The following is a 10,777-nucleotide window of genomic DNA, read 5'->3' as shown; positions in this document are numbered from 1 at the left end:
AGTGTTAGTGTTGTTTTTTTGTTAGGTTTTTATTTTTTTTACAAAATGTTGACAACAATATTTTTTCAAAAGATAAAATCAGCTTAAAGTCAATATCTCAAAGTTTTGAAAAGAAATTTAAGTAGAAAATCAATTTTTACCAACTTTTATTAATATTTTTGTTCAGACTTTTATTTTTTCTAAAAAAAACTGTCGATATCTCTTCTGGTTTTTGAGCTATGGACGACGAAGAAAACGTAGCGAACGTACGGACGTACGATCGACTCTAGGGACCTTGAAACGTCGAGAAATGTCAAAACTTTCTATTTGACAAATCGGACCCATTACAATAACTTTCTATGGGAGGTTAATAAATGCACTTTAAACACTTAAAAGCAAGTCTAACGCTAAATAAAATAAGTAAATTGGAAACGGAAGTGAACAAGACCGGAAATAATGCAATTCTACGCAGCACTCTTATTTGTTTGACCATTGCAAATATGACATTTGTAAGTAAAACTAACGGTGCATTGCTAGTGACTGTCATTAATTTGCTCCAATTAAAAACGGTTAAGGTGTATAGTTTCTATTATGAGAGGAAAAAAATGATCCACTCTTATTATTTTGGCTACCACCGTATAAGCACAGCACACACAGAGTTCTAACATTAAGATCCAAATAGAGAAATATACACATTTAAATCTTTTCTTCTAAAGTTAAGTCTTGACGAGTACCACCTCTGCTCTAAATGCAAAGTGGGAACACTTCTTTTTTGTTGTATCTTTATAAATTATAAAGGAACGACTAACGAGTAAACTCAGACGTCAGATCATTGTTTATTTCTTTGCTAGTGCAATCGCAAATCACATTTAGTTCGTTTTTTCTTGTTGAACGAGAAAGGTTGTGTTTTAATTTAAACCATAAGAAACAGTAAATATTAAATAATTGCTTAAAAATGCCAAATGTACCAATTATTACCCAAAACGATGGAACTAAAATACCGGCTATTGGCTTGGGAACATATACTGTAAGTACATTTTTATGATAAGAGAATAATGAACCTTTATAATAAAATGTTTTGTTTGTTCTTATGGGAGTGTAATCTTTATAATACCATATTCAAGTCACATATGTACCTGTATCAAGGTCAAATTGATATGATTATGAATACAGAATTTTAATTTAATTGAGTAATGTAAACAATCCTAATATTATGTTAAACAAAAAACAGTGTGACCAAAAGGTTTCAATAAATTTAATGTATAAAGTTTTTAAAAATAATGTTTTTTCGAAGTGAATGTTATAATTGCTTATTATAAATAGGACCAAATGATTGTACTTGCATATTGAATAATTACCCGTGTTTTTTTTTTGGCATTCTATAAATAGTATAGTAGACAACAAAACCCATCGGCAGTAGCCAGATTTTTGTATTAAAAATTGGAACAACTGAAAGTAGACCTGTAAGAATAATAATACAAAAAAAAAACACAAATAGAAGAAAGTTTTGTGAAAATCAAAAGAAAAAAAGGCTGGGATGCGACCCACGCTGATAACTTCCCATCCCGTCTGTCTCTTTGTCTTGCTTAAAAGTTTGTCTATATGTGCTCATATCAATTTTGACCAAATTTTGATACTATTTTTGTAGATTTTATTTTTTTTTTTGAAAAAACGGGCTGTTGGATTTTTATAAAAAATTACTGAATATCGAAAACAATATTTTCTGTGGAATAAAATAAGTTTGAAGCCAATATTTTTAATTTTTGAAAAGCTATTTGAGACGAAAATCAATTTTTACCAACTTTTGTTAAATTTTGTTTAGGTTTTCAATTTTTGTACAAAAACTGTCAATTCGATTTTTTTCAAAATTTTACTGAATGTTAACAACAATATTTTTTGAACGATAAAATAGTTTAAAGCCAATATCAATTTTAACCAACTTCTATACATTAACTGTCAATTCGATTTTTCTCAAAATTTGTACTATTGTTGAAAACAATCATTCTTATAAGTTAAAATTAGTAAGAAGCTATTATCTCAAATTTGTTTTACTAACTTTTGTTAATTTTTTGTAAAAAAACTTTCAATTCGATTTTTTCAAAATTTGACTGAATGTAGACAACAATATTTTTTGAAAGATAAAAGTAAATTAAAGCCAATATCTCAAAGTTTTAAAAAGATACTCGTATGTGAGTCGAAAATCAATGTTTACCAACTTTTATAGTTTTTTTTTAGGTTTTTATTTTTTGTAAAAAAACTGTCAATTCGATTTTTCTCAACATTTTTCAGAATGTTAAAAACAATATTTTTACTAAGAAAAAATAAGTTTGAATCCTAAATTTCAAGTTTTTGAAAAGATATTTGAATCGATATTCAATTTTCTTTTATTTCGACTCTAGGGACCTTGAAACGTCGAGAAATGTCAACATTTTTAATTTGACAAATCGGACTCATTACAAAACTTCCTATGGGAAGTTAAAAAAAAAAACTAAAATTAATAAAATAGACAATATTCAAGAAGAAATGGTAAGAAAACATCTGGAAATTAAGATGTTGGCGGTCGATTTCAAAGTTTTATAGCTAAGCAATTTGACATTAAATAAAAACTTCAAGAAGGGGGTTTGTTCATAAACTACTACATTACATGTGGTGTTGAAGCGAGATTAAAGCTCACCTCACCTTCTTTATATACCTGAATCGAGTTGAATGAGCTTGATCGGAGTCGAGTCAAAATGTGTGAAGAAAAACCTGTGTGGAGGAGTTGGTTTTACAGATAATGCATTATGGCCTGTTTATTGGCATGTTTGTGTACACAAAACATAGTTTTTGTTTTAATCGAATTAAAAAAAATTTCACAAGGAGTAGGCAGCATATTCTTGTACGGTCTTCATTTTTTAACACGAATCAAACTATCTCACTTGCACTTCATAAGAAACATCGAAACACCCCTTGCATTTTAGAAAGTGCTGTCAAACTTTTAATCACTTTTAAATCTTCTTTTGCGGTGGAACATTACAAACTTTTAAGTTAAAATTGAATTGCAATTAAAATATAATAAATTAAAGTTTAACAAATGAATTGAAATCAAAAAGTTTATTATGTCGGTCGAATATTGGCATAAGCCTCCCCCAGGGCTGCCCATGTATCTCTATTTTTGGCCTTGTTGTACCAATTTGTTGTTAAGTGAGATAAATCGTCATCTCCATCGTCCTGCAGGTCTCTTGTTATCTGGTTCCCATTTCGTCGTCAGTTTTGTCCATATTTGATCCGGAAGTCTAGATAAATGTCCTGCCCAACTCCACTTCAGTTTTCTCTGTCCAAAGTTATATCATCTTTAGTGTGATTTGTCATGACTTCAGTTTTTGATTTGTTTATTTGTAGTCCATAATTTCTGCACAAGCTAGTTAGTTCCGCCAACATTTTTTGAATATGTAAAGATTTTGTAGAAATAAGAACTATATCGTCTGCAAATCTTAAATTGTTAAAGGCCTGTCCACTTATCGTTATTCCATAGTTCTTCCAGTTAATTTTTTGAAAAATGTCTTCCAGGACAGCATTAAATAGAGGTGGTGAAAGTGGATCTCCTTGTCTGACTCCTCTTGTTATGTTAAATTTTCGGCCAATTTTCTCTGTTTTTATTCGTGCGGTGTTATTTTTGTATATGTTTTTAACTGTTTCTATTAAATCTGGGTTTATGTTTTGATTTCTTAGGGCGGACCATATTATTTCATGTTCAACGGAGTCAAAAGCTTTACTAAAGTCAATAAAAAGAAAATAAACAGGATATTAAAATTCGGTGCACTTTTCTATTAGCTGATTCATTGTCTGTAGGTGGTCTGTTGTGGAGAATCCTTCTCTAAATCCAGCCTGTTCTCTTGGTTGTTTGTTATTGAAATCGTCCTTTATGGTCCTGCAAAGTGGTTTGGAGATCAGCTTGTAAATTGTCGAAATGTTACTTATTGGTCTATAGTTGTTGATTTCGTCCTTATTTCCTTTTTTATGTATTAGTGTTATTGTTGTTTCTTTCCATTGCTCAGGGATTCGTTTTGTTAGAACGATTTCGTTGAATATGTTTGTACATTTCCGCTGATATTCCGTCATTTCTAGTGCATTTATCTCTCTTCAGATCGTCTATGGTCCTTTCGATAGTTTCTTTGCTGAATATATGGATTTGTGTCGATATTGAATCATTGTTCTCTATTGTTTCTTCTTCTGTGTTGATTTTAGTCGAGGTGAACAGTTTTTAAAAAGATAATGTAGCGTTTTCATTTATGTCTCTTCGGTTTTTTATATTAACTGCATTTTGATCCTTCATATTTACGATCCATTCTTGTTTATTATTCAAATATCGTTTTGGTTTGTTTATTGATTTTGTTTGGCTTAGTGTATCTTTTATAATTTTTTCATTATATGCACGAATATCATTCGTTATTTTCGATTTTATTGTTTTCCTGAGTTCACTCAGTTCTGTTTTTTCTGGGTTGAGTAGTTGTGTTTTTGTTCTTTAATGTTCTCTTTTTGATATAAGGACTTTGGTTTCGTCTGATATTTTTTCTTTGGAAGTCTTAATGTTCGTTATTGAGATTTTTGTTGTAGTCTTTATGATATTTTCTAACTTGCCATATGTATTTTGAAGGTCGATATTTGACGATTCTAAAAGTTGGTTGATCTTTGTCTTTATTGTTTCGTTGTAGTTGATAAATTTGTGTTCTGGTATTATTTTAGGGATGTAATAGATTTGTCGATTTCTTCTTAATGTTTTATGGTTTATTTTTATCCTCATTCTTACTAGTCTGTAATCGCTGTCAAAATTTACATTATTAAGGGCAATAATGTCTTGGATAGTTTCAATTTTGTTTGTGAGTATGAGGTCTATTTCATTTTTTGTCTTTCTATTTGGTGAGTTCCACGTCCATTTTTTGCTATGTTTCTTTTTGAAGAACGAGTTCCCAAATTTTAAGTTCTTTTCTTCCAGCCACTTGATGAGTCTCTCCCCTCTTTCATTTCTTAGTCCATATCCATGAGGTCCTAAAACTGAGTTTTCTTTTTCATTTAATCTTCTTCCAAGTCTTGCGTTAAAATCTCCTATCACGTACATTAGTTCTGTTTTTTGGTTGTTGAATGTTTCTTCAAGATTATCGTAGAATTTTATCATTTCTTCTTCCTCAGCTTTTTCTGTAGGTGCATATACTTGTATTATAGTCATTTTTGTGTTTTGAATTTTAAGTTGTATGCTACATATCCTCTCATTATGAAATCGGATATTAATTATTTTGTCTTTTAATTCTTTTTTAATTAGAAATCCAACTCCATATAGTCCTTTTGCTTTACCAATGTAGCAGAAGATGTCATTATCATTATTGATTATTCTTTGTCCAAGCAATCTTACTTCACCTAGTCTTATTATATCCCAATGCTATGCTAATCCTTTCAATGCTAGTCTTAATTCCTCCTGTTTTTCAAAGAGAGTGTCCTGACGTTGAAAGTACAGATTTTGAATGTATTTTGTTATTTTTTGAGTGTTATGTTCTATGTTCGCTTATTTTTATATGGGAGGGTTTGATCTTCTCTTCATAGCAACATAGCAAAACTTAATTATCGTTTCTACTGTTTTCTCTTGCAAAATAAGCCAAGTTAGCCCATTTTCATTAATAAACTAAATAATATCAACAGCAACAGATTGATATTTTCCCCAATGGAAAAAACATGATTCCAAATGCACAACTACTCAACGAACACAGCCATCTAGATACAAATGCAATATCAATTGTACCAGCATTTGAGAACGAAATCACATAAGATCCATTCGAGACTCGTATAAATGTCAAAAACCCATCCGAAGTAAGATTTTACTTTAACTTTTATCGGTAGCATCCATACTTTAGATATTGTTCTTGTTATTCGTGTAAAATCCTACTATACTATTGATAGACTTTAAAACAAAATACCGGTATTGTAGACAATGAAGTTTAATTCTTTTTACCTAAGTATTTGACGTTCATTTGAAATTAATTGGTAAAAATGCAATTGGACTTGAACTTTTAATGAAATTTGTCTAATACTTTGAATATTAAAAAAAAAATACTATAAAAATTGTACTGTACTCATTCTGAAATAAATATAACAGACTGTTCTATTGGATTTTTGTTTAAACAAAACAATTAAGTGATAATGGAAACTTGATCATAAAACAAACAAAAAAAAAATCTCACAAAATACTTAAGTTTTTACTATTTTACAGTCCTTAGGTGGCGATTGTGAACGATCTGTTAGAGATGCTATTGATGCCGGATATCGTCATATCGATACAGCTTATTTTTACGAAAACGAAGAAGAAGTTGGAAGAGCTATACGTGATAAGATCACGGAAGGTGTTATCAAAAGAGAAGATATATACGTAGTTACCAAGGTAAGTTTTCAAAATTTAACTTTAAAAAATGCAGAATTAATGAACTTTTCAACCGGTTATGTAATGTTAACTGGAATCATTTGTTTGAGAACTGTGACATTAAAGCTATGTGCTATAAATTCTGCTGTGTTCTCTTTAACTTTTTTCATGAGACCACACCATTCCGAAAACCGCGCAATGCTTCTAAATCTCCTCCATGGTTTGACTCGTGCCTAAAAAACTTAAAAAATAAAAGAAACAAGGCCTGGATTTAATATAATAAAACAAAAGCTGATAATGACTTCGTAATATACAATGAACTATGAAATATCTTTATTGACTATTCAGATATTCTTTATAATGACTTTATTTTAAATACTGAAACCGACATAAAAAACAACCCAAAAAACTTTTGGATCTATGTTAATAGTAAGAGAAATACTGACGAGTACTTAGTCATGACTCTTACAAAATTTTCAAATTTGTTTGCAAATTTTTTCAAAGATGCTTTCGAAGTAGCGAACTCCTGTAAAACGCCAAGTCATTGGCCTTCTCACAAAATTTCCCTCATTTGAATTCAATTAGTCTTTGGATCTCTGAAGATGAAATCGTTCGCAAAGCTTCATAACTTGACGTTGTTATAGCCCTGGTCCAGATGATGTACCTTCTTATATTTTGAAAAAATGCGCATCCTATTTATTTTATCCTCTTCATATTCTTTTTAATGAATCGCTTAAATATTCAATTTTTCCTAAAATTTGGAAAACTTCGTTCATAACACCGATACATAAAAAGGGTAGTAAAAATGAAATACAAAATTATTGTCCCATTAGAAAACTGTCCGTTATCCCTATGTTATTTGAGTCCATTATTTGTAAAGTCATATCGTTTAATTGTAAGTCTATAATTTGTGATGGTTTTTTTTCAAAATAAGTCAACAGTTACTAACCTCTTTCATTTCAGTTCTTTTTGTTTAGATTCGTTTGAAAAACGGAAACAAGTTGACTGTGTCTTCACAGATTTCAGTAAGGCCTTTGATAAATTGTGCCATAAAACGTTAACTTCTAAACTTAAATCCCAAGGCTTTAACGATAAATTTGCTAGTTGGGTTTCGTCGTAATTATATAATACATGATACAGCGTAGTTTTTAGGAATGAGCGGTCATCATATTTTATACCAACTCTGGTGTACCACAAGGTGGCCACTTAGGACCTTTACTGTTTATTTTGTACGTTTACGAGTTACTTTCTATTTAAAACACTCATCTGTTTTAATTTACGCTGATGACATTAAAATTTTCTCACTTGATGACTGTTTACTCCTACAAGATGATCTAAACAGTTTTCGCGAATTGTATTTTATAAATTAGCTTTTACTAAACATAGACAATAATGTAAATCAATGTGTTTTACACGCAAACAAAATGTTTTGACTTTCAATTATCAATTAGACTCTTCTAACTTGACTAAACTCTCTATTTTCTCTGACCTTGGTATTATTCTTGACTCAAAATTACTTTTACAAATCATTATGACTACATTATTAAAAAAAAAAACAAATAAGACACTCGGATTTATGAAACGGTTTTCATATGATTTTCGCGACCCTTATATTCTTAACCTTTCTATACCCGCGTCAAAAAAATAACACGTATACCCGCGCACGGTCTATCGGACCGAAAATAAAAAGCCCGTAGTTTCTCTTCTACTTCGAATATCTTTATTATTTTTTTTTTAATCTATAGAATAACATATTAATAACGAAATAAAACAAGTCTTTATTATTTTTTTTTGTATTTAATTAATAAATTAAATTGCTAAATTGCATCGTTACTAAAATATTTGAGAAAAAGTAATTTTACGGTCTCACAGACCAATGCGCGGGTATAGGAAGGTTAAACTTCTTTATATATCATTTGTAAGACCAATATAGGAATATGGCTGCATAATATTTTCTCCCTTTTATTCAGTCCATATAAACAGAATAGAAGGAGTACAAAGAAGACATATGCGCTTCCGCCTCCGTTTCAATAGTCCAATAGGCTTCTACCCTACAATCATAGGATTACGTTCATAAATCTTCCATCGATTTCCAAACACAGAGATTACATTCAGCAATGCTTTATTATAAAATTAATCAATGGGTCAGTCATATCACCATCAATTTTTAAACAATTAAACTTGATACATAGCCGTTCAAGTATTATAAGACAATTTCCTTTACGTCCTACATCAAGCATAACTATGGTAAAAACAGTCCCCTCAACCAATTGATTTCAGTTTACAACAAGTAATACTTTTTGGTATATTCCGTAAGCGATGATTTTAAAAGTAAAATATTTAAAGTACATTTTTACAACTCTTCTGTGTAGCCTTTTTTTTGGAAATTGCTTAAAGCATTGTAAATCTATTAATCTAAGAATAAATGTTATATTAGTCTCAAGCTCTAACGTTAGTTTGTTAAACGAATTAAATAAAGAAATTAATAAATAAATATACCTCGTGTTCTATCTTTCAAGCTATATAGGGTTTTGCAATTAGAGGTTTCCCTTTAAAATATTCCGCTTTTTGAGCTGTCATTTTATGACATTCACTAAATATCCAACGCTACATGCATCAAGAAATCGTTAAAGCTTACTACAACAATGGTTAATATTTTGCAATCACCGTTTGAAGATTTGCAAGAAAAAATAAACATTATTGATTTCTTAAAAAATTCTATTTTGCTTTTAATATCAAACCGAAAGCTCTTAATAGAAAACCCTATATGGAAGTGCATAAAAAATGAATTTAACATCGTGCTGATCAAAACTTTGCATTTATATTCACTCCGAAAAGTGTGAAAGACTCGTTAAAAATGGGTTTTGCTTATATATTTTAATTTTAGTACAAATTGTTACAATTGTTACATTTTTAATTGTCTGATTAAAATAAAAATACAATCTTTTCAAATATACTCTTTACAGCTATGGTGCCATTTTCATGATCCAGAAAAAGTAGAATACGCTTGCCGAAAGTCACTTAAGAACTTTGGCTTAGACTATGTGGACTTATATCTTATGCATTGGCCATATGGTTATGTTCACAGGGGAGACAATGAAATGTTTCCAACCAAAGCTAATGGTGATGTTGAATTGAGGTAAGTTTAACTTTTTAAAATTCTACACAGCTCCAAAAATGTTTTAACTTTCTTGTATTCTTCTCTTAAAGCGACGTAGACTATGTCGATACTTGGAAAGCAATGGAAAAACTCGTTGGTCTTGGTTTGACAAAGAGCATTGGAGTGTCAAACTTTAATTCGCAACAGTTGAAAAGACTTTTATCTAATTGTACTATCAAACCAATTCACAATCAGGTATGTTTTGTACAATCTCATTAAAAAATCAGCAGCGAATCAAATTTAACATTTCTACCGTTGAATGTCAAAAAATCACTCTAAATCCATCCTCAAATTTTTTTAAATAACACACCTTTCCTTTAGATTGAATGTCATCCAGGCTTAAACCAAAAGAAACTAATTGCTTTGTGTAAGGAACTTGATTTAATTGTAACAGCATATTGTCCATTGGGAAGGCCAGATCCAGCTAAGAAAACACCTTCATATTTATTTGATCCTAAAGTCCAAGAAATTGGAAAGAAATATAACAAATCTGCAGCACAAGTTGTTTTAAGATACTTGGTAAATATTTATTTCGAAATTGATTTAAACTTTCAACATATAAAATTAATACCGTTCTATTTTTCTAATACTTTAATTTTAAGATCGAAAATGGAGTTGTTCCAATACCAAAGACCGTGACTAAACATCGGCTTGCTGAGAATATTGATGTCTTCGATTTTAAGCTATCTGCTGAGGATCATAAGCATATGGACACTTATAATACAGGAGAACGTCTTATACCAATGGATCATGCTCTGAAAAGTATTCATTATCCATTCAATATTGAATATTGAATGAATTAACTTTCTATGATATCTATACCAAAATAAATATGTAATTATTTTTTCTGTTAATGTGTAATATGTTTTTAATACATTTTTGAATACAATAAAAATTAATCAAAATATCAATTGTTTTTATTTACAAATCATATTTTGTATTGAAATTTCAATTTTAAAATTTCTGTTTAACATTGGACAGGTTCTGGCGACATAATGGACTTGAAAGTAAGGCAAGTTTCTGGTATCTGATTGGCCAGCTGCCAAAAAATTGCCTTCCAATTAAGGCAACTTTATTGGAAAGTTGACTGGAAAGTTAGTCAAGAAAAAACTCCCTAACTGTCAAGTCAATTCAACTTATGTCACAATGACAATTGATGATGTTTTTTAATTCAAATCGTGATGGATTTGTAGCTTGCCTGAGGAGTGTTTCGTAGACAATAATGTTTTTGATAGGTTTTGTACAATGAA

At 30.0% G+C, this 10,777-nt stretch overlaps 1 protein-coding gene across 1 annotated transcript; it reads left to right on the top strand.

Annotated features, from left to right (window-relative positions):
* Positions 1-842: 842 nt before the first annotated feature.
* Positions 843-10,434, top strand: LOC129948345 (aldo-keto reductase family 1 member B1-like). Its single transcript, XM_056059308.1, has 6 exons — positions 843-1,006; positions 6,221-6,388; positions 9,334-9,506; positions 9,578-9,722; positions 9,849-10,046; positions 10,130-10,434. The coding sequence occupies exons 1-6, from the start codon at positions 935-937 to the stop codon at positions 10,319-10,321; spliced, it is 948 nt and encodes a 315-aa protein (XP_055915283.1). The 5' UTR covers positions 843-934; the 3' UTR covers positions 10,322-10,434.
* The last annotated feature ends 343 nt before the right edge of the window (positions 10,435-10,777 follow it).

This window comes from Eupeodes corollae, chromosome 2 (assembly GCF_945859685.1).
Source record: "Eupeodes corollae chromosome 2, idEupCoro1.1, whole genome shotgun sequence".
In the NCBI taxonomy this organism is placed as follows: domain Eukaryota; kingdom Metazoa; phylum Arthropoda; class Insecta; order Diptera; family Syrphidae; genus Eupeodes; species Eupeodes corollae.
Note: the sequence above shows the minus strand (reverse complement) of the source record. Positions and strands in the feature narration are given on the sequence as shown.

Bases quoted from the DNA above. Each gene is read 5' to 3' on its own strand.
- LOC129948345 (XM_056059308.1), top strand. From the start codon at position 935: ATGCCAAATGTACCAATTATTACCCAAAACGATGGAACTAAAATACCG. The intron at 1,007-6,220 runs GTAAGTACATTT...ACTATTTTACAG, and splicing joins TTGGCTTGGGAACATATACT to TCCTTAGGTGGCGATTGTGA. The intron at 10,047-10,129 runs GTAAATATTTAT...TTTAATTTTAAG, and splicing joins AAGTTGTTTTAAGATACTTG to ATCGAAAATGGAGTTGTTCC.